Source organism: Pteropus medius, unplaced genomic scaffold (genome assembly GCF_902729225.1).
Source record: "Pteropus medius unplaced genomic scaffold, Ma_sr-lr_union100, whole genome shotgun sequence".
Taxonomy (NCBI): Eukaryota; Metazoa; Chordata; class Mammalia; order Chiroptera; family Pteropodidae; genus Pteropus; species Pteropus medius.
In genome coordinates this window covers 27943194-27970987 of record NW_024349801.1, presented here as the reverse complement: position 1 = coordinate 27970987, position 27794 = coordinate 27943194, and the positions used below count along the sequence as shown (strand labels likewise).

General features: G+C 44.5%; 1 protein-coding gene across 15 annotated transcripts in view; it reads right to left on the bottom strand.

Moving 5' to 3' along the window:
* Window positions 1–27794, bottom strand: part of WNK2 (WNK lysine deficient protein kinase 2) — a 106411-nt gene that overhangs the window by 33573 nt on the left and 45044 nt on the right. For 10 of the 15 annotated variants that reach the window (XM_039888474.1, XM_039888467.1, XM_039888470.1 and 7 more), the window contains 12 exons: window positions 27437–27719; window positions 23861–24063; window positions 21877–22008; window positions 21372–21560; window positions 19533–20084; window positions 17154–17447; window positions 16574–16614; window positions 15536–15707; window positions 15332–15448; window positions 14814–14984; window positions 14506–14551; window positions 13890–14009 (listed from right to left, as the gene is read on the bottom strand). In XM_039888474.1, the coding sequence (XP_039744408.1) occupies window positions 13890–14009; window positions 14506–14551; window positions 14814–14984; window positions 15332–15448; window positions 15536–15707; window positions 16574–16614; window positions 17154–17447; window positions 19533–20084; window positions 21372–21560; window positions 21877–22008; window positions 23861–24063; window positions 27437–27719 (2320 nt within the window). The remainder of the gene's footprint in view (window positions 1–13889; window positions 14010–14505; window positions 14552–14813; window positions 14985–15331; window positions 15449–15535; window positions 15708–16573; window positions 16615–17153; window positions 17448–19532; window positions 20085–21371; window positions 21561–21876; window positions 22009–23860; window positions 24064–27436; window positions 27720–27794) is intronic. The other 5 variants (XM_039888468.1, XM_039888476.1, XM_039888472.1 and 2 more) reach the window with 5 other exon arrangements.

Sequence of the window (27794 nt, the reverse complement as noted above, 5' to 3'; positions counted from 1 at the left end):
GTTACATTTAATACCTTTTTAAAAGTTTTATACCAGAGTTAAGCGATTTACACACAATCATTGTAATATTATTCTGAATGACTACTTACTTTTACCAGTGAGTTTTACACTTTCATGTTATTAGTGTCCTTTCACTTCAACTTGAAGAACTCCCTTTAGCATTTCTTGTAAGGAAGGCATAGTGGTGAGGAACTCCTTCAACTTTTGTTTGCCTGGGAAAGTCTTTATTTCTCCTTCATTTCTGAAGGACAGCTTTGCTAGTTATAGTACTCTTGTTTGAATGTTAGTTCTTTCTTTCAGCACCTTGATTATATTGTTTCCACTCTCTCCTAGCCTGCAAAGTTTTTGCTGAGAAATCGGCTGAAAACCTTCTGGATATTCCCTAGTATGAAATGAGCTGGGGGTTTTTTCCCCAGTGCTGCTTTCAAAATTCTGTCTTTGATTTATCATAGTTTCATTATAATGTGTCTTTATGAAGTCTTGTTTGGGTTGAATATGCATGGGGACCTATGAGATTCATGTACCTGGATGTGCGTATCTCTTCCCTAGATTTGGGAATTTCTTAAATAAAAGCTTTCTGCCCTTTCACTCTCTCTTCTCCTTCTGGGACTCCCATAATACAAATAGTTGCTTTATGGTACCTTACAATTCAAATAGGCTTTCTTTACATTTTTACATTCTTCTTTCTTTCTCCTATGACTGGATAATTTCATATGATGTGTCTTCAAGTTCACATATTATTTCTTCTACAAGTCTGATATTGATATTCTATTGCATTTTTCCTTCATTCACTGTATTTTCAGTTCCAGAATTTTTGTTTGGTTCTTATTATAATTCTATTTCTCTGCTGAACTTCTCATTTTTTTTTTCTGGTTTTGTTGAGTTGTCTAAATGTGATCTCTTAAAGTTCATCAAGCTTTCTTAAAGAAATTATTTCTAATCCTTTGGCAGTTCATAGGTCTTTACTTCTTTGAGGTCACTTACTGAAAAATTATTGCTTATTTAGTGGTATCATGTTTCCTTGCATTTTCATGTTTCCTGTAGCTTTAGTTGATATTTGTACATTTAATGAAATAGTCATCTCTTCCAGATGTTACAGATTGGTTTTGCTGGGGAAAGACCTTAACCTGTGATTGTGTTCAGGGACACTGGCTGCGTGGGCTGTGGTGGTTCCAGCTACAGGGCAGGCCCAGCAGTGTCATCTCTATGTAGTTCCATCAGCTGGGGTTGGCACTGGCAAAGATAACCGGGGTCCTCAACTGCAGGTAGCTGCAGCAGCTGTGGGGGCTGTTGGGGTCTTCAGTGGTGAAGGCTGCTGGGTACTTCCTGATCTTTTTCTCCCATGGGGGTGTGGTGGTTAAGGGGATCCCTCTTGGCACCAGGCTCAGCTGTGGGTACTCTCACAGTAGTGGTAGCACTGGTGTCTGATGTGCAGACATCCGTGATGCAGAGATATAGAGTAGAGGTCTGGATGCAGTGTTCACAGAGTGATGACTCCAGATCTGGGCACTGGCTAGCCCACAGCGACCATGGCCCCAGTGCCTGAGGTGCATGAGTGTGCAACTGCCATGGAGCTAGGGTTTGGAGTATGGGTACACCCAAAGCAGCCAGGGTTCTGGGGTCTGGCATATGCACAGGGTTGGGGAAGGCAGCTGGCAGTCCTGGTACCCAAGTGGCATAACAGCAGCTCATCTGGAGGCTGGGGAGAGAGTACAATAGCGTATCCCTCCCTGGAGGGGTCCATGGCAGCAATGGCTGTTGCTTACCTCAATGGTAAAAGCTGCCAATGTCTTCTGCAAAGCAGGCCACTGGGGTACATGCAAACTAACACTGTGGGGTCCTCTGCTGTGAAATCTATGGAGAACTCATGGCTGTTTTGAGAGCTGTAGAGATCCCCAGCAGCAGAGAATGATAGGTCCTCCACAGAGCAGACCACTGGAAAGTGTGATGGCATCTGCCATGTGACTGATGCTAATACCTGCCCTTCTTTGTTCCTAGTTCTCTACTGATGTCAGCTAAAGCCACCTCCCCAGCAATCCTTTCTGTGCACTTTTCCCCCACTTTTGCTCCACTGTGTTCCCACAGGATCTTAATTGGACTCTTGATCCCTCCCAGGGCTATTTCTATTTATTTTTAATCTGGGCAGAGTTCTTCACTTCTTATATGAACTCCACTTATCCTTTCTCTTCTTCTCAACAATCATTACCTCTTTTCCAACATTTGGTGAGTCCACCTTTCTCATTATTGTGAACATTTGTCAGTTTTTACTAAGCAGCATCAAGCTCCCTCCTCACTATGTAACTGCACTCTGAATTTCCTCTGGAGAACAACTGTCCCTACTTTCAACTCCAGGGATATAGGAGTCAGTCTCTGCATTCCAGCCACTTGGATGCATAATTCCTATAGAGACAGATATGACTCCTAGTTTTGCATAGTGCAGTCAGGCCCAGAGCTTTGGCAACCTTCTGAAAAGAGTTAATTCCCTTTTCTGCCTGTACTTGAACCTGGAAGGCTATATGCTGAGCTGTTCCAGAAATTTTGCACCACAAAGGGTAAGTATGAAGTTTTTAATTACTGAATTAACTTTTTTATGTTTATAGCACTTTTCAAATTTCCTTTTTCTTCTTATGTAAGTTTGATAAGTTATATTTCTTTCCCTTTTAATCCCTGATATTGACTGTGTCTCTCTTTTTCCTATAGTCAGTCTCACCAGGGGCTTACCAATTTTGTTAGTCATTTCAAAAACCCAACTTCAAGCTTTGTTGATAGTCTATTGTATGTTTGTTTTACATTTCATTAATTCATGCTTACCTGTTTTATTTCTTCTCTTCTTTATTTTTATTAAATTTTCTTTTCTCTTTATAAAGTTTTATAATAAACACACTTTGGTTATTCATTTTTAGCCTTTTATCCTTTCTAACAAACATTTAAGGCTACAAATTTCTGCGAAATACAGCTTTAGCTGCATCCCTCATGTTTTGATATGTAAAAGCTTCACTTGCATGATTTTAATATTATCATTTAGAATCTTTTCTTAAATTCTATTATAATTTCTTCTTTGCTTCATGAGATTTTTATAAATACATTTCTTTACTATCCAACATATAGAGACTTTTTAGGTATCTTATCTTCAAATTCTAGCTTATTTCTAACTGTAGTTAGAGAACATGCATTGAATGATTCTAACTCTGAAATTTGTTGAGATTGGCTTTGTGTACTGCATATGGCTAAGTTTAAAATAGTCTATGTGGGCTTGAAAAAAAATGGGTACCCTTCAGTTCTTGGGTGTTCTATATTAGAATAAGACTGCTGATTTTATTGCTGAAATCCTTTATATTGACTTTTGTCTTCATGTTCTAAAGGTTAAAACTCCCATGATAATTATAGATTTATCTATTTCTTCATTTTGTTGTTAATTTTTGCCTTATATATTTTGAGACTGTTATTAAAGACACACAAATATAGAATTATTATAGCTTCCTGAAAAGCTGTCTTTCACCATTGTTTTGCCTTAAAGTCTACTTTGCCTGACATAAAAAAGATCTACACTAGCTTTCTTTACTGTTAAACTTTTATATCCTTATGTCTTAGTTTTTTAATCTTTATTTTTTCTACATTTGACATTCTTTTATATTTAGCTCATTTATACTTAATTTAATTATTGATCTATATGGATTAAAACAACCATCTGACAAATGACTCTCTGTGCGTTCATCATGTTTGGTGATGCTTTTCTTCCTCTTTGCCTTTTGTTTTTAAAAATTCTTCCCCATTCCATTCTATCACTATGAATGTGGAAGTTATCTGCTATTTTACAATTTACATAGTGGTATTCTAGAGACTATAATATCCATTCTTGATTTTGGCTCTCCCCTCTGACAATGCAAGAGCCCAGGATCTCTGTAAGTACAATTCCCTCCCCTTGATAAATATGCCCTTACCTTCATGTATGTTAACACAACAAATATATTTCAAATTTCAGAAGACATGACATTATGTTTTTATATAGTCAACATTCCTCTAGACCTACCCATGTATTTAAAATTCCATTACTTTTATTCCCTCCTGCATTTCCGAACTTCCATTTGGGGTCACTATTCTTTTGCCTAAAAGTATCCCCTCTGTCTTCAGTTGAGATGTGCAGGTGATGAATCCCTTTAGTCTTTATTTCGTCTTCATTAATGTAGGATCCTATTACCACATAGAGATTCAAGGCTGGCACTTATTTTCTTCAACACTCAGGATAACAGTATTCCTTGGTTTGCTGGCAAACATTTCAACTTTGGAGACTGGAGCTGTCCTATCATTCTTGCTTCTTTAAAGATACTTGCTTTTCTTCTATAGTCCTTTAAATTTTTGTCTCTGGTTGTAAGCACTTTAACTATAATATATTTAAGTATAGTTTTTCTCCTTCTCAAGAGCTTAGAGAGTCTTCTTGAATTTTGGCTTAATGTCCTTCAATTCTCTGCATTATCTTCTCAAACTTGATTGTGTCTCATTCTTCTACCTTCTGGAACCCCAATTATAACATCTTTGACCATCTCAAGGAAACTCCCCTTTTCTTAGCTCCTCTTTTGTATTTTCCATTGTTTTAAACATCTTTATCTTACTCTATACATTTTCTTTTGAGTTACATTTTAGTTTGCTAATTCTTTCTCCAGCAGTGTACAAACCATCCAGTGAGGTCTTAATCTTAACTACCATATCTTTCAGTTCTAGAATTTCCATTTAGGTTTTCCTTCTCTTTTTTTACATAGTTTCTAATTCTTTGCCAAAAACTTCACTCTAGTAATTTATTATTATTTTTTTAACACAGTAAGCATACATAGTTATCTGGTAACTCCACCATTTGATGCTCTTGAGAGTATGCTTTCTGTTACTGTTCTTTGGTTTTTAACCATTATGTTGAAGTATAATTGACACTGTCTTGATTATTATAGTTTTATAATTATTCTTGAAATCAGAGAGTGTTAGTGTTCCAATTTATTTGTTTCCAAATTCCAATATCCTTTCCATTTTCACATGAAATTCAGAATCTGTTTTTCAACTGCTACAAAGATTTCTGAGATTCTGATGGCAGCAGCATAGAATCTGTTGATCAACCGAGGGAGAATTAACACTATAACAACATTGTGTCTTCTGACCCATGAACAAGGTACTTGCTTAGGTCTAATTTAGTTTCTATCTGCAAAGTTTTAAAGTTTTCCCTGTACAGATCTTACAGCTATCTTTTTAGGCTTAACCCTAAATAATTCATCTATTATAAAGAACGGCTGCTTTAAATTTCAATTTTTGATTGTTGCTAATGCATAGGAAATACAACAGATTTTTGTATATTGATCATGTATCCAACAACCTAGCTCACTTGTTGGTTCTGGCAGTTTTTTCGGAAATTCTGTTGGATTTTCTACACAATCTTATTGTCTATAAATAAGGACAGCTTCAATCCTTTTTTTCCAACCTGGATGTCTTTGATTCCCTTTTCTTGACTTACTGCACTGCCTACAATCTCCAGTACAATGCTAAATAAAAAGTTGTGAGAGTGACATCTTTGCCTTATGAATATTTTGGGGAGAAAGCTGTCAGTCTTTCGCCATTGAGTATGATGTCAGTTGTAGAGTTTTATACAGCCTCTTGATCAAGTTGATGAAGTTCCCTTCTATTTTGAGTTTGCTGAGGATGTTTATAGTTGTTAAACTTTGTCAAATGTCTTTTCCGCATCTGAGATAATCATCTGAATTTTTTTCTAGTTTATCAATATGGTGAATTACATTCCTTTCCTATAGCCATTTGAACATATGGAATGAAGTTGTAATAACTATCTTAATGTGCCTATCTGCTAATTCTAACAACTGTGTTAGCTATGGATAGGTTAGAATGTGGATTTTTCTCATATTGTCCTTCCAGGTAATTTTGATTAAATATCAATGTAAAATTTACCTTCCTGGGCATTGGATGAATGTACATGTTGATAAACATTCTTTGTTGTGGGATGCAGTTAAGCTACTCTAAGATGACTTGATCTTTTCAGATCTTGCTTTTAAGATTTGTTGGTGGAATGAGAGTTAGTCTAGGGCTAATTAATCACAATTGAGGCAAGGCCCTTCTCAGTATGAGTTCTAGTACCATTCCCTCTAACCATCTGAGGTGGTTTCTTTTGTGGCATTAGTTTCCTCATGCACAGTACTCTGCAGAATAATCAAGGGGAATCTGTCAATCTCCAGACTTTTGTTTGTGCTTCTCTCTCCTTTCCAGAACTCTACCCTTCAAACTCTTGTTACTGGATTCCCTAGACTCTCGGGTTGGTCTCCTGACCACAGAAAATCTGATGAGCTCTGCCTGGGTCCCTCTCTTCCTCTCTGCTCTGTGGCATGGAATCCTTCTCAGAGCAGTCAGCTGAGATAATTGTAATCTTTCCAGTCTTGCAAGGATCAATGTCCCTTGTCTTGTGTTCAAAGCCTTGAAAAATATTGTTTCATAAATTTGTATGCTTTTTTAGTTGTTTTCTGAGGGAGAATAAATCTAGTGCCTATTGTTCCATCTTGGCCTAAAGTAGAAGTGTGAGAATCTCTTTTGTTGACTGTTGTTGCTGCCACTTTTCTTTCATGCTATTTTGCCTCATTGTCTGCCTGTTACTTTTTTCAGCATATGTAAACTTTTTCTCACTTTTTAAATTATCAAAAGTAAAATAGAACACACACATATCCATATAATTACTACCACAACCAAAATACAGAAGAATTCCAAAACCCCCCAAAAACTTCCTTGTTTGCTATCTCTTTATAGTCATACTCTCTCTCCCCACTTAACTCCTGGCAAACATTGCCTATTCGTTATTACTATAGTTTTTTGTGGTTTTTTGTTTTGTTTTGTTTTGTTTTGAGAATGTCATTATAAATGAGATGGTACAGTATGTAGCCTTTTGAGACTGGCTTCTTTTCACTCAGTATGACTTTGAGGTTCACTCATGTTGTTGCATGTATCGAACATTTCTTTTTCAAAACACCACAGTTTGTCCAGTCACCTATCGCAGGACATTTGGGTTGTTTCCAGTTGGGGCAATTATGCATGTAATTGCTATAATCAGTCATATATAGGTGTTTAAGTGAACATGAATTTTCATTTCTCTAGGATAAATATTGAAGAGTGAATTTGTTGTCATACATTTAGTATATCTTTATTTTTAAAATATCAAAGTGTTTTCCAGAATAGGTGTTCAATTTTGCATCCCCACCAGCAATTTATGAAATCCAGTTGTTCCAAATCCATACCAAGACTTGATGTTGTTAAGTTAGCCATTCTAACAAGTGTACAGGGATCCTTCACTGTGTCTTTAATTTGCATTTCCCTAGTGGTCAATGACATTGAATATTTTTTGATATGCTTAACTGCATCCTTGTATCCATTTTGGCAAAGACTCTGTTCAAGTCCATTGTCCATTTTTTAATTGTGTTGTTCTCTTATTATTGAGTTTTGAGAGTTCTTTACATATTTCAGGAACAAATACTATGCTGAATATGTGATTTGCAATTATTTTCTCCCAGTCTGTAGCTTGTCTTTTCATTCTTTTAACAGTAGTTTTCACAGAGCAAAAGGCTTTTCTTTTGACAATGTCTGGTTTATCCATTTTTTTTCTTTTATAGATCATGCTTTTGGTATCACGTTTAAGAAATCCCTGGCACTGGTCACAAATATTTTCTCCAATGTTTTCTTCTAAAAGTTATATAGTTTTACATTTTACATTTGGATATATGATGCACTTTCAATTAATTTTTGTATAAAATGCCAAGTGTGGGGCAAGGTTCAATTATTGCATATGGGTGACCAACTGCTTCAACATTATTTATGGAAAAGACTATCCTTTCTCCATTAAACTGCTTTTGCATCTTTGTCAAAAATCAAATGGCAACATTTGTATGGGTCCATTTCTAGGCCCTCTCTTGTGTTCCACTGATCTATGTGCCAATCCTTTTGCCAAAACTACATTGTTTGGATCACTGTAACATTACAGTAAGTCTTAATATTAGGTAATGTGGTTCTTCCAATTTGATTCTTTTTCAAAACTGCTTTAGCTATGTCAATTACCTTTACACATCTATATAAATTTTAGAGTCAACTTGTCTATGTCTACAAAAATATCCTGTTTGAATTGTTATTGGTATTGCATTCAATCTTTACATCACTTTGGGGAGAACTGACATTTTTACTGTGGTGAGTCTTCCAATCCATGAACACAGTAAGTGTCTCCATTTATTTAAGTCATCTTTGATTCATTTCATCAGTATTTTATAGTTTTCAACATACAGATTCTATATGTTTTGTTAAATTTATAGCTATGTATTACTTTTTTTGGAGCTGCCATAAATGGTCTCGTTTCAAAATTTTAGTTATCAATCGTTCACTGTCATCATATAGCAATACAGTTATTTTTGTATATTATGTATCCTGTGATCTTGCTAAATTCACTTACTGGTTCTAGGATTTGTTTAGAATCCTTATGATTTTTTTCATATAAAATCATATTTCTGTAAATAGAGACAATTTTATTTCTTCCTTTTCAATCCTCATGCCTTTTATTTGTTTCGTTTGTTTTCTGTTTTGTTTTGTTTTGTTGCCCATGTGGAATCTGGGTAAGATTTCTAGTTCCTTGTTGAATAGAAATGGAGAGAGGGGACATCTCCCAATCTCAGGGAGAACACATTTGGCTTTCAGCACTAAATATCATGTTAGCTGTCAGTTTTCTGTGGCTATCTTTTATCAGATTGAAGAAGTTCCCTTGTGCTCAGTTTGCTGAGAATTTTTGTCATTAATGAATGTCATATTTTATCAAATACTTTTTCTCTATAAACTAATATATGTGTCTTTCTCTTTCTAGGGAAGTTCTCATTAATATGGTAATTAATTTTTTAATATTGCCTTCCCTGGATACACTCCATTTTGTCATAGTGTATTGCTCTTTTTATATATTGCTGGATTTGACTTGTTAATATTTTACTCAGAATATTTTTCCCTTCTATGTCAATGAGAGATTTTGGTCAGTCACTCTCTTTTTACTGTCATTGTCTCGTTTTGATATCAGGTCAATGCTGGCCTCATAATATAATTTGAAAAGTATTCCTTCCTCTTCTATTTTATGGAAGAAATTGTGTAAAATTGGTGTTTTTTGCTATTTTAAAGGGTTTGATAAAATTTGCTGTGAAACTATTTGGGCCTGAAAAATTCTTTGGGGGAAGATTTCACTGGAAACTCAATCTCGTTGATAGGTATAGAAGAATTTAGGCTATCTATTCCATCTTTAATGAGTATTAGTAGTTTTTGGTTTTCATGGAATTAGTTTCTTTCATTAAGTTGTCAAATTTATGTGTATAGGTTTGTTCAGAGTATTCCACGATTATTATCCTTTTATGCAGGGTCTGTAGTGATATCCTCTTTTATTCTAGATATTGGTATTTTGAGTCTTTTTCTGGTAAATCTTACAAGAGGCTTGTCATTTTATATTTTTTCTAAAGAACCAATTTTATGTTTCACTGTTTTTTTCTATTGTTTTCAAAATTCATTGATTTCTGCTTTTATCTTTATTTCCTTCCTTCTGCTTACTTTGGATTTTGTTCTAGTTTTTCTGGTTTCTTAAGATGGAAGCTTAGGTTATTGATTTGAGACCTCTTTACCTAGCCATTTTTAGTGCTATAAATTTCCCTCTAATTACTGCTTTAGCTGCATCCCACACATTTTATTATGTTGTATTTTCATTCTTGATTATTTCAAAATGTTTCTAATTTTCACGAGACTTTGATTTACAAATTTAGAAGTATTATATAATTTTAAAGTGTTTGAAATTTGTGTTATATTCGTTATTGATTTCCAGTTTATTACATGATATGAGAAGACATATTTGGTATAACTTCAATCCTTTTAAATTTGTTAAATCTTGTTGTATAACTCAGGATATGGTAATTGGTCCATATGCACTTGAAAAGAATGTGCTGTTGTTGGGTGTAGTGTTCTAATTTGATAATTTGATAATTATGTTCAGATCCTCTAAACACTTGCTGATATTCTATCTACTAGTTTTATCTATTACCAAAAGAAGAGCATTGAAGTCTCAAACTACAATTATGGATGTGACTATTTCTCTTTTCAAAAGAAAGAAGTCAGGGTTTGAAGCTCTGCTGCTAGATGCATACATATTTAGGACTATTATGTCATCTTGATGAATTGATCCTTTTGTAAATATGTAATGTTTCTTTGATTTTTGGGTAATTTTCTTTGCTCTAAAGTATATTTTGTCTGATATTAAATACTACTGCAGCAATCTTTTGACTATTGTTTGCATGGTACGTCTTTTATCATCCTTTTTCTTTTAATCTACTCATATCATTATATTTGAAGTTTCTTGTAGACAGCAAACACTTAGGTCAAGTATTTTTTTAAAAATCCATTTTCACAATCTGTCCTTTTTTAATCCTGGGCTTTCTTTATAGAATATTTGAATTTTTTCATATTGTATCTTAGTTTATCCATGATAATTTTGACTATATTTCTTTCCATTTTCTTCATTTGATGAGTAATTTTTGATTGCATTGACTGGATAAGATTAGACTAGATTTTGAATATTATATTTTAAGTTTGTTTAAATTCTATGGTGAATGTTGATATTTTTGCTTTAGCAGGTAATACACCTGGTTAGGTTCAAGCTGCAAGCTGCAACCCACCTTCTATGAGCTGTGCTACACTATCAGTTCAGTTATCTGTGTCTCTGCTATACTAATCTGATCTGAAACACATGTGTACCACTCAGGGGGCAGTTTCGAACCTGGGCAGGAGTCTATCTACCAGTTCGGTTCTGTAAGTTTTCTATATGCTAATTAGGGTCAGATCCATGCATCACAGGTTGGGAGTTCAAAAATAACTTTATGGGGTTGCTTCCCCAAGTTCCTCCTTTCTGTGATCTTGCTATACATCCTGGTTCCCTGGGACTCCCCTTATATAACCTCTGGAGAAACCATCGCTTCCACAATTGTGAGAAGCCGGGCTAAGTGGCAGGAAGACAAAAAAAGAAAAAAAGTAATGAGTTTGGTTCTGAATATTTTTGAGCTCCAGCTCCACTCAATGGAGAGGAAGTCTCTCTCTTCTCATGGTTTTCAATCCTGTTACCCTCTGCTGCCCCTCAGAACTGTCTGTGGGCTAAGTCAAAAGAGAAGGGAGAAAAATGAAAAACAAGAAGAATCTGCCTCCCTTTTCTCTGAGCTTTAAGAGTTCCCTTTCCTCCTTTGCAAGCTGAAATGAGAGGTATTTCATGAAGCTTCTCTGTCTGCACCCAGTGCTCACTCCCAGTATTCATGTTGCTATGAGCTAAGGCCAGGAGACAGCCAAGGGAAAACCAGCTCAATGGTACTTGAAATTCTTTGTGCTTCACCATCCTCCTGCTACTTATTTCCCGAGTTCTCAAAGAACTATGCCCTGCGTCAATTGGCCAAGGTGTTTAGTTAGACTGAGTGGAGAAAAGGGGTGATGAGGTGTGCATATACCATATTACCAGAACCAAGACTCCCTATCTATTTATTTTTTACTATGTGCCAAATACTGTGTTCACAAAATTGTTTGTACAAGTAATGTGGGGGTCTAGAATGGCACCACCTTCCTACAAAAAGAAACTGTGCACTTCCACCTTAGTATATGGCACTCCAAGACTCCCTTGCTGAGGGCACCACGCTCTGAGGTAGCTTCTTTCTCTGCCTGGCCTATGTCAAGGTATCCCTTCCTTCTGCAACATAACACTCCAGCAGGGCCAGCCTCCTGGCCTGGGGCTCTGAGACTTTTCTCTAGTCTGGTGAGCTATCGAAGCATCAACACTTGGCCTTTTAGCCATCTTGCAGGAATAAAAAATGCACCCAAGGTAACAGACCAATATTGGGTTCACTGCCTCTAAATCCCAACCTGATAACTCTCCAGTCTTCAGTGTTCCTGAAAACCTTCAAGCAGATGATCTTTATAATTCATCCAACTTTTTTGGTCATCCTCAGTAAATGGTTAATCCAAATTAACAGATCTACCATCATATAAGTGGCTACCTCCTTTTTCTTTTTTTATAAAGAAACTGACTGAAAAGTTTCCTGAGGTGAGTACATAGACAAACTAAGGTATAACTCCAGCCATGTCCTCTTAACCACTAAACCATACTGAAAACTAGCTTTATTTTATAAGGGTTTTTCTCCCCTAGTTAATTGGGTGTGTATGTATCAAAATCAAAAAGGAATACATGAACATATTCTTATTTTAAAATTGTGCCACTGCAGCCAGTGCTGCTTCTCCCTTGATCCCTTAGTCCAGGTCGGGCCAAGCCCTTTATCAGAGGTCACCAGGTCTGTCTGTGGCTCCACTAGGGGTTATGAAGCTGACTTTTTCCCCATGGGAATGATTCTCCAAAGGTAAAATGGAAGTCACTAGAAACACATGATACAACATTAAAAATGACTTACATATATTTTTCATGAATATACAGTAGTCTCTCCACATGGGATACACTGACAGAATCCCAACGGGTGCCTAAAACTGTTGACAGTACCAAAGTCTATGTATAGTTTTCTCCTGTACACACGTACGTAAGATAAAGTTTAATTTATAAAGTAGGTGCAGTAAAAGATTAAAAACAGTAACATAATAAAAATAGAATAATTATAACAATATACTATAATAAAAGTACGTGACTGTGGTCTCTCAGCAAACTCTTCATAACTTCACAGAAACTTCATTCTTACGGTAGAGCCTAGCAACCTCGGCATACAATCTTTGAGAGATCCTTATTAAGTCAAGAATGTTCACCTTTCCACTTAAAAGACACTTTACAGCTTCTCTTTGGCATATATGAATCGCCAGCATCACTATTCTTGTACTTTGGGGCCATTATTATGTAAAATAAGGTGACCTGAACACAAATGCTATGATACCCCATCAGTCAATCTGATAACCCAGATGGCTACTAAGTGACTAAGGGGCAGGGAGTGTGTACAGAGTGGGTATACTGAACGAAGGGATGATTCACTTCCAGGGCAAGATGAAGCAGGATGGCACAAAATTTCATCATGCTACTCAGAATGGTGCACAATTTAAAATTTATGAATTATTTACTTCTGGGATTTTCCATTTAATATTTTTGGACCATGGTTAATTGCAGGTAACTAAAACCACAAAAAGTGAAAATGTGGATAAGACTACTGTACCACAAAGTTAGGTCAAGTTATATAATCATCGGGAACTTTTTCCTGCCATCTAATAGGAAATTAAAGCTTTAATCTGTTTAAGTGATTATTTTCAGGCTCCCAAGGGACCACAAAATGAGAATTTAATAAAAAGCCCCAACAGCAAGATTGCTGGCATCTGTCCACACAGGTGCAGAGTGTCAATATCTGAGTGTCAATTTCCTTGGTGACAATTTAAAATCAGCACTACAAGGGATTTTCCCACCCTGAAACAAAAAGAACAAGCAGGGCATCCCTGCAAGTGGGAAGGGGCAGGGAGTTAGGAGTTTCAAAATGACACTGGTAAAAAAGAGCAGGGGCAGAGCCCTTTCAGCACACACCCGTGCAGCCCCTGTGTGTCACCTGTACAGCAAAGGTGGCCAGCAGGCCCAAGCTGAGTGCTGCTTTCACTTGCATCATTTGGTAGAAAACCTGCACAGGGAGGGATACAGCCGCACAGGGAGCCCTTGGCTTTGGGATGACAGTGTGGGGCGAGCTCCTTGCATTTCACTGTGCACACAGCTCTGGCCAGTGAATTATGAGTGTGTAGTAAAGCCAGCCTGAGGACCACAGGCTGTGGAGCAATACACAGCAGAGATGAGGAGCACTGAGGTACTGGACAGGAGAACCGGGGGTTCTGGCCGCTCCTACCTGGGCTGGCTTCTGGCTGCAGGGAGCTCAGAGGAGGTGGGGGTGAAGATTCGGGGGCTTCTGCTGCTGGGTGTTCAGCTACTGGACAGATGATGAACCATCTCTTCCCAGTGTGCAGAACTAAAAGGCAGGACAAAAATAGCTGGTGAGAGCGAGAGTGTTTCTCCTGAGCCAGTGTGACCCTCATAGCTGGCACCAGACCTGCCATAGGAGGGGCTCTGGGGAACTCACCTCACACCAGTGAGGGGATATGCAGCCTACTCAGGGGTTCCTCGCTCACAGCTAGAGACTTCACAAGCACCCTCAGCACAGGCTTAGTTCCCAGGATGCCCGAGATACCATTGGTGAAGGGATAACGCTGGCCAAGGGACTAGCAGGCAGCGGCGAGTTCACACCCTGCTCAGTCCACACCTGAGCCAGGAAGGGCTGCCATCCCAGGGCGGTGGGAAGACTCTCACCACATGCTCCAGCAATCCCCCCAGTGTGATGGTCAATCCACATAACAATACACTCAATGAGACACTTAAAATGCCTGCTGGGAGACAGAAGGGACAATGACAGAACTATCTCTTCCAGGGTGAGCCTGGTGAAGGTGTGGCCCGAGAGACAGACATACCATTCTGCTGATACACTGGGGCATTTGCTTGGGACTGGCGACTCTCCTGAGGGAAGTAAACGGTCAGAAATCAGCAGACTGCATGGACCAAGAAGTGGGAGCACAATATGGCCTCAAAACATCCAAGAGCCTCAGAGTTCAGGCGTTGCCAACTGAACTGAAGGCGCCCACCTCCTAGCCACCTCACCCAATGCCACACACCATGCGGGCTCCTAGAGCAGGCTTGCAATGTCCCAGAACTGTTCTCAGAGCGTGGAGGCAGGGGTAAGCAGGCCCTGGCCCCCCAGGAACCCAGCATCCCGACTCACCTCCCCAGTGCCCAGACCACAGGTACTGAGGGGCGGCGGGCTTGCCCCAGGGTCAGAGCCACGGTCCACATCTGTGTCCTCACTGAGCATGTCCTCCGCCTTGTCCATGATGTCCTTCATCTGCTCAATGAATGTCTCCCGCTCAGCCTGCAGGATGAAGTCGTGCTCCACCTGAAACAGCATATACAGCCCTGCTGGTAGGGATACACCACAGGGTTGCCGGGTCTTTACTGACTGATTTGCTTGACTTCTCTGTTCTAAACCCCAGAGGGGTGACATGGCCAGAGGACCTGGTTCCCAGGGCCTGCACAGTTCAGCAAGAAAAGCCATGGCTTGAGAAGCAGGCCTTTCAGGTGACAGGGCAGCACTGCCTGGAGCAGGCAGCCACCTGCAGAGGCTGGAGGATGGGGAAGACTGGCAACAAACATTCCCCTCAGCAAGGCTGCCAGAGAAGTACCCAAGGGACACAGAGGAGACAGCCTCACCAACCCAAGGGACCCAGCAAAATGCCCACTTACCATGTAGGTGGCAATCTCATCAGGCGCGTCTCCATCCAGGTCGAACTTGAATGTCACCATCTTGTGGTTGTGTGTCTCCAGCTGACACTCCACCATCTTGTCACCCGTGTTGCACACCTACGGGACACTGGGGTGGTAAGGCCAGGAAGGAGACTGCTCCCAGCCAGCCATGTGCCCACCGGCCCACCACGCCTGGCTCCTCACATTCAGGATGGTCAGCCGGGGACGGCTGGCCCTCTCCTGGCGCGAGCGCGTGCGCGTGGACCTGCGGTGATGTTTCCGGGAGGGCTTGCCTTCCAACTTCCCCCCACCAAATGTGCCCTCACAGCTGTCACTCAGCTCTCTTCCAGAAGTGACGTCAGAACCTCCATAGCTGCTGGAAAACCAAGAATGTTACTGCGCCCACAGAAACGACCTGCAATGCAAGCTGGCGTCATGGGGGAAGTTTGGCTTTTCAGGAAATAGCCAGAAGCTTTAGAATTTGGGTGTACTCAGCTGGAAAACCCATGCCCAGCAGAGAAACCCCCAAGCACACAGCCCCTTTTCCCTGTCCTGAGTGTGCAGAGGTTATGGGGGACGCATGGGCTTTCTGACCCCGGGACCTTGGCACTCTCAGCCTCCCACCTGTGAAGCAGGCCCAACATTCTTATGGTAAACGTCAGGATTAAGAAACAATCCTCCCCCATTCCTCAGTTTCCTTATCTGTGCAACAATAGGAACATGCCAACCACTTGGAGCTGTTGCAGGATTGGAGGAGAGTTTGCAGAGTGGCAAGCTTGATGCTGATACACCAGGGGTTGGGACACAAGGTAACCTCCTATAACTAGTTCCCTCTCAAACGCGATATGCCTCCTGACTGGAAGACTACAGGTACCCAGCAGCTGAGGCACCAGGAAACCCGGGATGTGGGCTGAACTCTGCCATGCCCTCCCAGCCTCCCCACCAGCCCCCTCTCCTGCCGACTGTCCACAGCCTCTCCCCTCTGGAACATCCTCGGCACCACAGCCTGGCGCGAGGACCCAGAACACAGCTGGGAACATCTGACAACCAAATTTCAACAAGTGCCAACAAAAACCCCAGAGGAACTTCCTGAAGCTCCACCAGGTCAGGCTTCAAACCGGTAATGTTGTTAGAAGCCCTGACACATGAGGGCAAAGCAAGACGGGATCCCTGTGACATGGCAGCAGGCAGGCTGAGTTGGCATAAGGACCCATGCTGTCTCCTTCCCAGCTGAGCCATTACCTCTCACAGCTCTGCAGGAGGCCAGGCTGCTTGTCCTGCTCCTGAAATAAAAACCACAGGAAAGAGGATGGGTCACATTTGTTCCTTCAGGGCACAGCCACAGGCAGTCTGCTATCTTCCCATCTCTGTGGCCCAGCCCACTAACCACTCCCTTTTCTGACCATGTAGAGTGGTGGGTATGAAGTTTTTATCTTGTTGGAGCAGGTTCCTAAAAGCTGGAGCCCTTCTCTTTCCAAATGCTAAATCACTTTGACCATCCTTGTGAGAGAGCGCATGGACCCAGGAAGGCTTGTCGCAGGCCATTCCATCACCTATGAGGGAAAGCAGTCTAACGCCAAGTGTAAAAATCACACCTTCCACCAGGATGTGCATTTGAAGGAAAATGTGACATCTGGGGACAGTGGAGGAAGATAAGAACAACACCTATGGTTGTCCCAGGGAACATGCTTCCACCTTCCCCAGAGCAACCCGACTTCTAGGGCTGAGACCCAAGGTCATCATGAAGGGGGCCGCTGTGATGGTGGAGCCAGGTATTACAGTGACACGCTGGGGACCTAGCCCCGGAGGGGAGGGCACACACCTCAGGGGCTGGCTCCACAGTCAGCTGGACAGCCGGGCAGGGGCTGGAGATTCCAGGCCCACTGGGCAGTGGCAGGTTAGCAGGCGGCAGGAGTGCAGTGGTCTGGATAGGCAAGCTCTGAGCAGTAGCCACCATCGTGGGGGCCAAGGAGCCAGGGAGCTGAGGCAGGAGCTCAGGAACAGCAGGCGGCAACACTTCAGGCACAGGAGGGGAAAGGATGGTGGCTGGAGTGGGCACCGTGGGGACCTGGGCAGTGACATCCACGGCATATGGAGACGGGTGGCCAAGCAGGATCTGGGGCACAGACGACAGGAATGCAAGTCAGGGTGCCATCACCATCCTTGAGGGGCCATGGGCATCCTGGGGCAAAGCAAGCGCTTCTCTGTCCACGTAGGTGAGAATACCTGGGGTGCAGGTGTTACAGCATTCCCTTTCAATGAGCCCACACCTCCCACCAGCAAGTCTTGGCCTCAGAGAATGTTTATATACAGATTTATCAGAAACAAATAAGAATAGACATTCTCAGGTCCCCACTCATGCAAAATCTAACCTAAAACCACACTTTACATATGCACCTCTGAGTCAGGCTGAGAAGCCCTAAGTATGATCACTCAGTACCAACTGCAGGTCCTCTAAGGCACCCTGCCCTGCTTCCTGAAGAAGAGGCCTTGGACCCTGGTCTTCCATGGGTGACCTGGGCAGTGGGCCTGACTCTTTACTGTTCTCTCTTTAAAAGCTCTCAGCGCAAATGCTGACAGGGAGAAGGAAGGCCCAAACCCTGACAGGAAGAAGGAAGGCCCAAACCTGAAAGTGCAGGAGACTCTATCCTGCCTCAGTTCAGGGTGGAGGTCAGAAATGAAACAACTTGCTGCCGGGCGTACTGGCATAAGACTGATTGGCCACAGGGAAGCCTGTGGGGAAGCCAGCCCAGCCCATTAATAAAACCCAGACCCTCCACTGGCCAGGCAGAGTGCAGGTCCCTAGGCTTGGCCAGCGAACACTGACTGCACAGTATCTTCTCCAGCCACAGGGTGAGCAAATGACCCAGTGCCAATGATGTGTCCTGCCAACAATGGCAACAAGGTGTCAGTCCAGGCCCTGACACCACAGACCCCTGAGCCTCCAAGCAGGCCTTGACTTTCTTTAAATAACCCTGACCCATGAGTGGGTGTTACTCTGAGTGACGGGCTGTCCAGGCACTCAGTCAGGGCACTGGACTGCTGTGCCTTCTCCTGCCTGTATTTAAACAAACACCACCCGGTTAGTCAATATAAACTGTCCCTTCCTTCTCCAAGTACAAATCCCTTCTGGAAATCAGACAAGAAGCATGTCCAGGAGCATGTGTGTATGCTCAGGACATGGAGTCTTAGTCCAAAGTGGAGTAAGGGGCCCAAGAGCTGGGGGCACCTGGTACCCTTGAAAGCTTTGGGATGAACCTTCCTGACATAATCTAAAGGGGGTGTCAGCCCTATCTTATAGGGGAGAAACCTGAGCTTTAAAAGGCAAAGGACGATGCCCACAGGCACAGGGCTATTAAGGGTTAGAGCCAGGGTGGGGCCAGGTGAGAGGGTCACACCAGGTGAGAGGCCCCCCATGTCATTCCTCTCTTCATACAAGGTTGAAGAGAGGAATGACATACAGTCCTGGTGCTCTAAAACACATAGCGTCTGTGTAGGTGTGTGGAGCCACCAAAGGCGTTGCCCAGCTGACAGAGCAAGTGTCCCTTTCCCCTTCACTTTCAGCACGGAAAGCAGCCAAAGATCCCCCACCTATGGGACATCATCCTTGTCTGCCATGATTACCTGGGAACCAGCAGCCACATGCCCTGTGCACTGCCTGGCCCAGAACTGACAGACCCGGGCCCTGCCCCCCCCCCCCCCCCCCCCTTCGCCGGGCCACTCCAAGCACTGGTGCCCCATTTTCTGGCTGCTGACATGTGAGTTATCCATATGCCTCATTTTGACAGGTGACAAGATGGACAGTGTCAGCCTCTCTAGTGCCTGAAGAGGGCACACAGCCACATGAAGGCTGCCAGGCCCCACTTAGGTGAGGGCAGGTGCCATGACATCCGGCATGTCTGAGAATCCTCCCCTACGAGCAACTGCTACTGACTTTTGGGAAGGGCCCACAGGGGAGCCTTTGGCCATCCTGATTCCCGCAGCTTCTGACACGTGCTGGGAGTGAGAGGAGGCAGCGGACACTCCCACACCAGATAAGAAGCCAAGGCTGCAGGATGGTGCTGCCTGTTCTCCCATTCCCACTCTGCCCGCACCCCCTAGCCAAAGTGCTGAGAAGGAGCAAAGGCCTGCAGATCCCTTGCATCTCTGGGTCTCCCAGTGCCTACCTGGGTGGGCCCTACCTGGCAGATAAATTAATTACCTGGCTCCCTACTCCAGCGGCTGGAGCAGTCTGCTCAGGAAGGTGGGCAATACTTGGTTGGTGGGGCTGTGGCAGCATAGGGGGCACAGGCTGTGGAGGGGCGGCTCTCACAGTCTGTGCTGTGTGAAGGGGAGAAGGTGGGACATCGCTGGGCACCATCTGTGGAAAGGCTGCCTGGAACACAGGCTGGGCTGGAAGCTGGGCCACGGCAGGATGAATGGACAGGGCGGCCACTCCCTGTGGGGCCACAGCCAGCAGAGGGATGGCAGTGGCGGTGGCTGCCACGTTTGGCACAATGGTCCGGCACGGCATGGCCAGAGGTGCCCCAGTAGGGTGGGGCAGCTTGACTGCCTGCAGAGGCAGGGCTGGTGACACAGGCAACGGGGTTGCAGTGTTGAGCGGGAGGCTTGGCAAGATGACAGCTGGAGAGAAATACTGAGAAGGGGGAGGCACAGCGGACCCGCTGGCAGCCGGCAGGTCGGAAAGGGCTGCAGGGAGGCTGTCGATTGAAGCCAGCGGAGCAACGGGGGGGATGACAGGAAGTGGAGGCATCTGAAAGAGACATCAGCATGTCAGCCCCACTGGGGCTCAGCCCCACCAGAGGCATGTCTGCCCAGGCAAGAACAACCACACCCCCTGCAGGTTCTGCCTCTGAAACACTTCTAGGCAGCTGCTGCCAAGGGAACCCAAATGTAAACCCAATTTAAATGGAACCAAGTATATGACATGTTCGACCAGAGAAGAAAACACAGAAGGCTCAGAAGGGCATGGGGAACAAGAATGACCCCTTCGGCACCACCATGGAGAGGCCCACAGGTGGCTCAGAGGACAGCCGAGATAGCTCAGATATGAGCAGTTACAGTAGCGACCACCAGCTTCAGCAAGTTTTCATTCAAAAAGGCTAAGAAAGCGAGAGTCATCAGACAGGCCCCAAACATCTGAAATTACTTTGCTTGATTCATCCTAATCTGTATAAATTCACACTAAGACCAAACTCTTCATCCGGTTCTTTCAAGGAAATGATATCTCCAAGCCCCGCTGCTGGCCGAGCCACACGGCCTGGGGGGAGGGCAGCATCTCCCCACAGTGGACGCTCCCAAACTTCCCATGTCCGGTCTTTTGTCCTAGAGACTCTCGATATCTGACCTCACGGATTCTGCACTTAAAACACCTCAGCAGATTCTCTGACAAGTCTCTCTTTAAAATAAAGCCTTTCTGGTGGCAGGCACATGAAGCATCATATAAGAAGTACCTTTGTGCAATTATAAGGCAGCGAAAATATGCCAAATCAACTTCTGTGTATTTGAAAAGCAACTAAATGCCACAACCACCAACAAGCAAGGCAGTGGTTTAACTAGACAGTTAAAGCAACTCTAACACAACATGATGAAGACAAGACCAAATACCAGGTGACAGCTAAGGTAAGAACCTTCTGCGGGGGTGGAGTGATTGCAGGGCACTCACACCTAGCTCATAAAGTAGCACTTCTCATCATAGCCCCCAAGACACACTGTGACAGGATCCATGAGGTGAAAGCCATCCCCACGACCATAAATGGCATAACCCTAAGCACCGACCATGTGCTATCAAGTGTCACTAGTCATGCAATGCCTGCTGCCCCCAAACCCTGCCCCCAAGAAGCCATGGTTAGCATGGCCTCACATGGCTCCAAGGACAGACGGTGACTGTAGCTATGTGCTCACAGCTCTGCTCTGGCTCCTCTGACCTAACTCTGCAGTAAACTTTGCCTGTCCTGGTGCATCTGAGACAGACACAGAGGGAAGATGGGCACCACAACCCTGCTGTGGGAGGAAGGCAGAGGAAGGAGGAAGGACATACCTGCTGAGGGACTTGAGCAAGCGGCTGCAGGGACACCGGTGGCATCTGGAGGGGCTTCAGTTGAGCCGAGGCCACCTGGGAAGTCGGAGCCAGGTATGAAGACAGATGGGGGGGCACTGGTTGGAGAGGGCCCACAGGCTGTGACGCCAAGACCTGTGACAGGGGCGCTGTCTGGGCCAGTGGAGGAGGCTGAAGGAAGAGAGGGGGCTTCTCTTAGACCAGCATCGTGCTGAGATGCCCTAGATGCTTAGACATGACAGAGAAAATCAATGAGTACATGCACATGTACACATACATAGACACCCAGCCGGGAGCCCAGGAAGTGCAGGTCTGGGAGAACCAGGTGTGAGTGGGGCCCCTCCAAGTGCTGTGGATCATGAACTCCATAGATATAAGAGACCTGCCCCGACTCCCATCTGCACCCCAGGCCCAGGCCAGCCAAGACACAGTCAGGGGAGACTGAAGCACCGATGGTGGCCATTAAAGAGAAGCAGTCTACACTCACCTGGTGGACAGAGGGCCTAGGCTGGCCCGGCCCAGTCGGCACGGGGGCAAAGCTCATGGCCGGCTCCGGGAAATGCTGCTGTGGGAGCGGAGCGCGGGTGGGGGGTGGGACAGAGCCCACTGACAGGCCAGGCTGCAGAGGGTGCCAGGGGCCACACTCAGCAGCTGCCCCAAAGACCCCCACCCAGCCACACACTCAACGTCCCCAGAGAGCTGTCTCTCACTCCCCATGCCCATCGTCCTGGCAGGGACACTTTTCCTAGGAACATGAATTGGCAGAAGCAAGGTATGGTGGCCCCTGAGCCAAGAATGGCCACAATTCCTAACCAGGGAACGTTCTGAAACATCGGCTCCACAGGATATTATGCAACTGTGAGAAAAAGTCATTATAAGGGCTTTATGGAACCGTGGGAAAACACTTGTTATAATACTCTATGGGGGAAGATACAAATGCATATGCTTCTTGTCTACAGTACTATGTAACACACATATATGTAAATAAGTTCCCAGAATACAGAAACATGGGAACGAACAGCAGGACAGCACTAGACTGAGGGGAGCTCCACAGAGCTGGGGTCTCCAGTGACTCAGCCATTAGGAGAGAAATGGGACCACAGACGTGAGCCCTCATGCTCGGGCACAAGAGTCCCCAGAGAAGTGGTTCTGCTCCCAACCCCTCCACTCTTCACTGGGACATGTCACCATGACAACCCTCCCCAGGAGTCCTGGGTACACCCTAGGGACTCCCTCCAGTCCCTACCCTTCTGTCCAAGCTGTTTTCATGTAAACAGGCAAGAAAGTGCTCTGGCAGAGACATCTGGCCAGCTGGCCCTTGACCTCCCTGTGCCCAAGCTTCCCAGTCTGGGAACAGAAGCTGGTATAGGAGGGTGCTGTTGGAACAGGTGGACAGCACACTGTGGGCCAGGAACATCCTGATCCTGAGCCTGGGAAGGACAAGAGCTGGATGAATGCTCTGGCTCAGTTCCAGAGAACAGGTGAACCCAAAGCTAAGAAACACCACTCTGAGCAACAAGTAGCCTTTTCCTCAAGAAGCTTTCCTTGCCTTTTAAAACTATTTCACTTCATTTTGTGAAGCAAGTGAAACTATAAATACAAATTGCCAGTTTTGACTCTGATCAGTAGAGGCAAACACTTCAATTGCTTTTCTAAAGGGACTTCCTGAACCTGAGTGGACAACAGGGAAGGGAGAAGAGACAGAGGTGGCCAAAAAAGTTACGAAGCCCGGAAGGATGACCACAGAGAGAGTGCAAGTGAAAGCCCAGGGTAACTGGAGCACCAGGCAGAAGCAACTCCCTTGGGAAGGGGCACTGGTCCTGACCTGCTTCTGGGCCTAGGGGATCTAACTCTCCCTCTGGATCTCACTCCAACACCCACTTCAAGGGCAACTTCTCTATCTGCTTGGGCCTGAGAAGCAAGCAATTGTTTTGCTTTCTATGGCATTAAAAAAAATTGAAAAACAAATGCCAAATGTTGTCCCCTCATCTAGCAATTTCCATTTAACCTATTAGGTTTATAAATTATTCCTCAGGTATAAGCATGAGAACTTTTAATCCTTCTTTCCAAACATTACTCCCATACCTCTAACTTTAAACAGCAGCATAACACCCAGTGGAGAGGTGCTACCGCCTCAGAGATGCTGGACACAGACAAAATCAAAGCCTTCATTACTATGAATGATGCTTTTCCGTCACCTTTGCACCGGTCTGAGTGTAGGACCCTTCCAACTTATCACAGCTTTGCAAGCACTGCGTGTCATTGAGCTCTGGGCTCTGTTTTCTCACCAAGCAGGTCTCTCAGGGTAGATCACAGGCTGCTCCAGCCTGCAGCCCTGCAGTTACCAACAAGGATGAACCTCCTGTGGGCCTGTTTTTGCATGGCCAGAAACTGACCACAGGCCAGTATAGCCTGGCTGGTCCATCACAGACTCCAACGGGGTCTCTGGCTCGAGAGCCAAGCTGACTCACCGCAACAGGCTGCTGGTAGGCTCCCAGTGAGGGCAGGCTATGTGGCAGGATGGGCCCATCGCTCATGCTCACGGGGGGGCTGCACACGCTCTGGGCAGTGGGTGGTGCTGAGTCCACCAACGAGCCCAGCACCACACTCTGCTGGCTGCTCTGTGAGTCCGAGTACACAGTGGAGCCCTGCCCGCTGTCGAATGTGCTGTCAGCTGGGAAGGACAAAGGCACGGCTCAGAGTGGGCACCCCAAACGTCACTCCCACTGCATTCCACACAAAGCTTAAGGAACGCAAACGTGGGCTCACACACAAATGCTTGGCTCGTCCATGTTTTCTTCTGCAAAACAAAGACTTGGTTGTATTTCCAGGTCATATAAGTAATGATGGTGTGTCATTTTACACAATCGACTATAGAGCAATATGGGGGCTAACTGCACCACCCAGAGGTGGTCCTGGCAGCCCACCCACACTGCCTGATGCCTGAGAGGTTGGGGGGGTGTGCTCGCCATGGGCCACCACAGATCCCAGGGGGACACCTCACACAGTCCTCATAGGCACGTAGGCAGGATGGCCACTTCCACCATGGCTGAGACAGGGATCTCACATGGCACTGACCTGTACTTGAAAGTGAGCCCTCATTCAGCTATTTGAAGGCCTAAGGGGTCTTGGGAGGCTGACAGGATGTTCAAGTTAGGAAAAGCTCCAGTCATGTAGAGGTAACAATTATTACCTGTGTTTTACAGGGGGAGAGGGTGTCAGGACCCCGACCACCTTTACTTACCATGAAAAAGAGCCTGAAGCAGGGAAATCCAGGCCCAAATCCAGCCCCTCACATCTTGGGCTGGGTCTAACACAGTTGGAAAATGGGGTTGATGAGGCCCCCACCCCGCAGAGAGCCTGTGAGAGGGAACTCCGAGGCTCCATTAGCCCACCCACAATCAGCCCAGCATGGCCAGTGAGACCAGCCACAGTGGACAGAGCCTCCCACACACATGGTGGGGAGAGATGGAGGGATAGGCAAGACAAGACCCGCACAGCCCGTAGACTCATCTGACCGAATGCACCTAGAAGACAGGTTACCTGTGTGGCCATGTCAGTAAAGTATGAAAAACAAAAACCTATTTGAAATGGCACTCATGGTTTACTGCTTCCAGATTCCAAAAGCTACACAAACATTAAAATTTGTCAACTATGAACACCAAGCTACTTCTATAGGGAGCCACCTTTCAGATTGTCAGCACAGTGTCCATTTGCAATTTAAACAAATAAAGTAAAAGGGGAATCTTGTCAGCTTTGCAGCAAAATAATTTTTCCCCAGAGCTGATTAGAACTCTTTTTAACCTAGGAAGATGTAAGAATGCTGAGGTTTGCTTGTGCAAACCAATTGGATAAGTGTCTCTTATTTTTAATGATGTGTCTGGTAGTAATTTCCACTTACACAGAGAAAGGAGAGAAGCTGAGACAGAGAGAGAGGACAAAAAGACAAAGACACAGAAACAGAATGTGCATGCAGGAGAGAGACAGAGATAAAGACAAAGAAAGACAGAGACAGAGAGACAGAAACAGAGACAGAGTAAAGACAAGAATGGGTACAGACCTGACAAGTTTCACATAAAGCAACTCTGTGTATGTAACATTTAAAATTTTTAAGTCAACATGTTTAACGTATATATAATTAAAAATTAATTTTAAAAATTGCTTTTAAACCTATTGACAAATTAAATTCTTGTAATCATCAGGTTCTAGACCAAGCCCTCTCGCTGACCTTCATTTGGACCATGGTGGGCAGTTAACAGAACAGGGAGACTCAAAGTATGTTTGCTGTACCTTCTAACATATGAAAGTGCATGTGTTTGCCCATCTTGTTACCTAAGACCTGGTCCTTTCTCTGGTGACATGTGTGCTGACTGGCATCCCCATCAGTTCACCTTTATGAAGCACAGCATGGTCCAGCCACCCACAGGCACTGTGGCCAGAGAGACAACTGCGCACAGGCTTTCTGTTCGAAGCCAGAGCAAGGTACTGAGGGAGTGCAAGGTGCTGTGGGTTGTGGAATAGAGGGAGACAAAGGGTATGTGTGCGTGTGTGTGTACATGTGTACATTGGTGCATGTGAATAATTACATGTGTAGGCTATCTCCAGAAGTTAACGTTAAAAGACAGGTAACATCAGTAGCCTCCAAGGAGAAATATTAACTGATTTTTGCTGTACACCTCTTGGGCTTTTTGAATTTCATATGATGTGAATATATTACCTACTTAAAAAAAATTACAATAAAGGGGTAAAAACGTTTTAACCATAAAACATTTATTTCTCATGGCAGAAAAGTATGGCTGCTGCATAAAGCATACAGAATCCTTCTGAGCTGCACAGGAAGGGGTCTGTTTGCAGACAGAATGACCACCTTGAACTGAACTCATCTGTTGAACCTGTGCTGTCTATACAGTAAGTCGAACCTGCATCATGACATCTGACCACAGCAGAGCATATTCTAGGTCCCAGACTGTGTCTCTTCAAAGAGTGACAAAGGAAAATTTCTTAATTCCTGTATCTGAGAAATTGTTCAACCAACAATTACCTTTGTAAAGTGTGTAGTAACTTTTTCTATAAAAAGTTTACGTTCTTTACTCTTTTTTGTTTTATTAGAAAATGGAATGCAATGATGCTGTGATTTTTTTCTCCAAAGCAAACTTGAGCAGGTTGGAAGGAAGTAAACAGTGAGCAAACTGTCTCAAAGTGATGGCCAGCCACTGGTTTTAATTTAAATAGCCTACTTTGAAGAACATTCAGCTATTTTAATGATAAATGAAGGATATTCCTATTAAATAAATCAAACATTCTATTTCAGTCTTTCCACATGAACAACCTGAAACAGTGGCCTGGGCAGGTTGCTTGGATCTGCAATTCTCTGTGCTTATTCATGGACAGAATAGGCTACAGCCTCCATCCATAGCTCGCAGCTGCATTTTTGGGGACACTGAGGGCAAAGGCAAGACACATTTCTGCCTCGACTTATGGAAGATACTGGGTTCTCTCTTCCAGTGGTCTGAGATAAAGCCAGATGCAAAGCGATCCCACCATCCATTAATAACACTCCCTGGGAAACAGACAAGTGGTCTCAAAGGTTTGGCACTAGAAGAGAGATTATCTTGGGATGGACACTCCTGGAGACAAAGGTCACAGCAGCATGACTGCTCAACCTATGGCCACTGGCAGCCTCAGGATACTGGTGTTCTGGAACAGATGCCCCTACTGGGCCCAGCTGCTATGCTAAGCCCAGGATAAGGAAGAGCCTTCACGTGCCCCATGTGGCCAGGACTAGTATCCTCCAGGCAGGGTAAGTAGCCAATTAAGCCACTCTGTCCCTGCTGGCTCGGGGCACAGGAGGTTCTGGGTCTGCCTCCACATCTGTCCCCACCTGTCCTGAGAAGTTGGACTTCAGCAAGCCATAAATCCCTCTGGTCAGATCTCTGTGCAACATCAAGGATGCTCCCAACAACTGCCCTGGAGGAACATTCACCCACACCAATCATCCACACCTGCAAGATGAGCTGGGGTAGGCACGTGGAGAGAGCAATACTCACAGGCCAGAGAGGTGGCGCTGGCCGGCAGCACAGTAGGGAGAAGGTGCTGGTCAGCCTCGGGTTCCTCCGGCTCTAGCAGTCCAACCTGTGCATGGTAGGTCACCTGGACCTGCAGGGGGGTGTGCAGGCCCTTGGCCTTGTCAGGGCTGCCTGGGTCTCGCTGTTCCTGGGGCTGCAATGCTGGCCAGATCCTCTCCCGCCGCCACTGGATCAATGCCACACGGTCACGAATGGACTTGGCCACGATCTTCACATCACTCTCATGGAAGAACCCTGACTCGATCTGCAAAGGGAGTCAGTCACCTGTCGTTACTGGGACCATCCCTACTTGCACATCCCATTGCCGGGTCCACCTTGG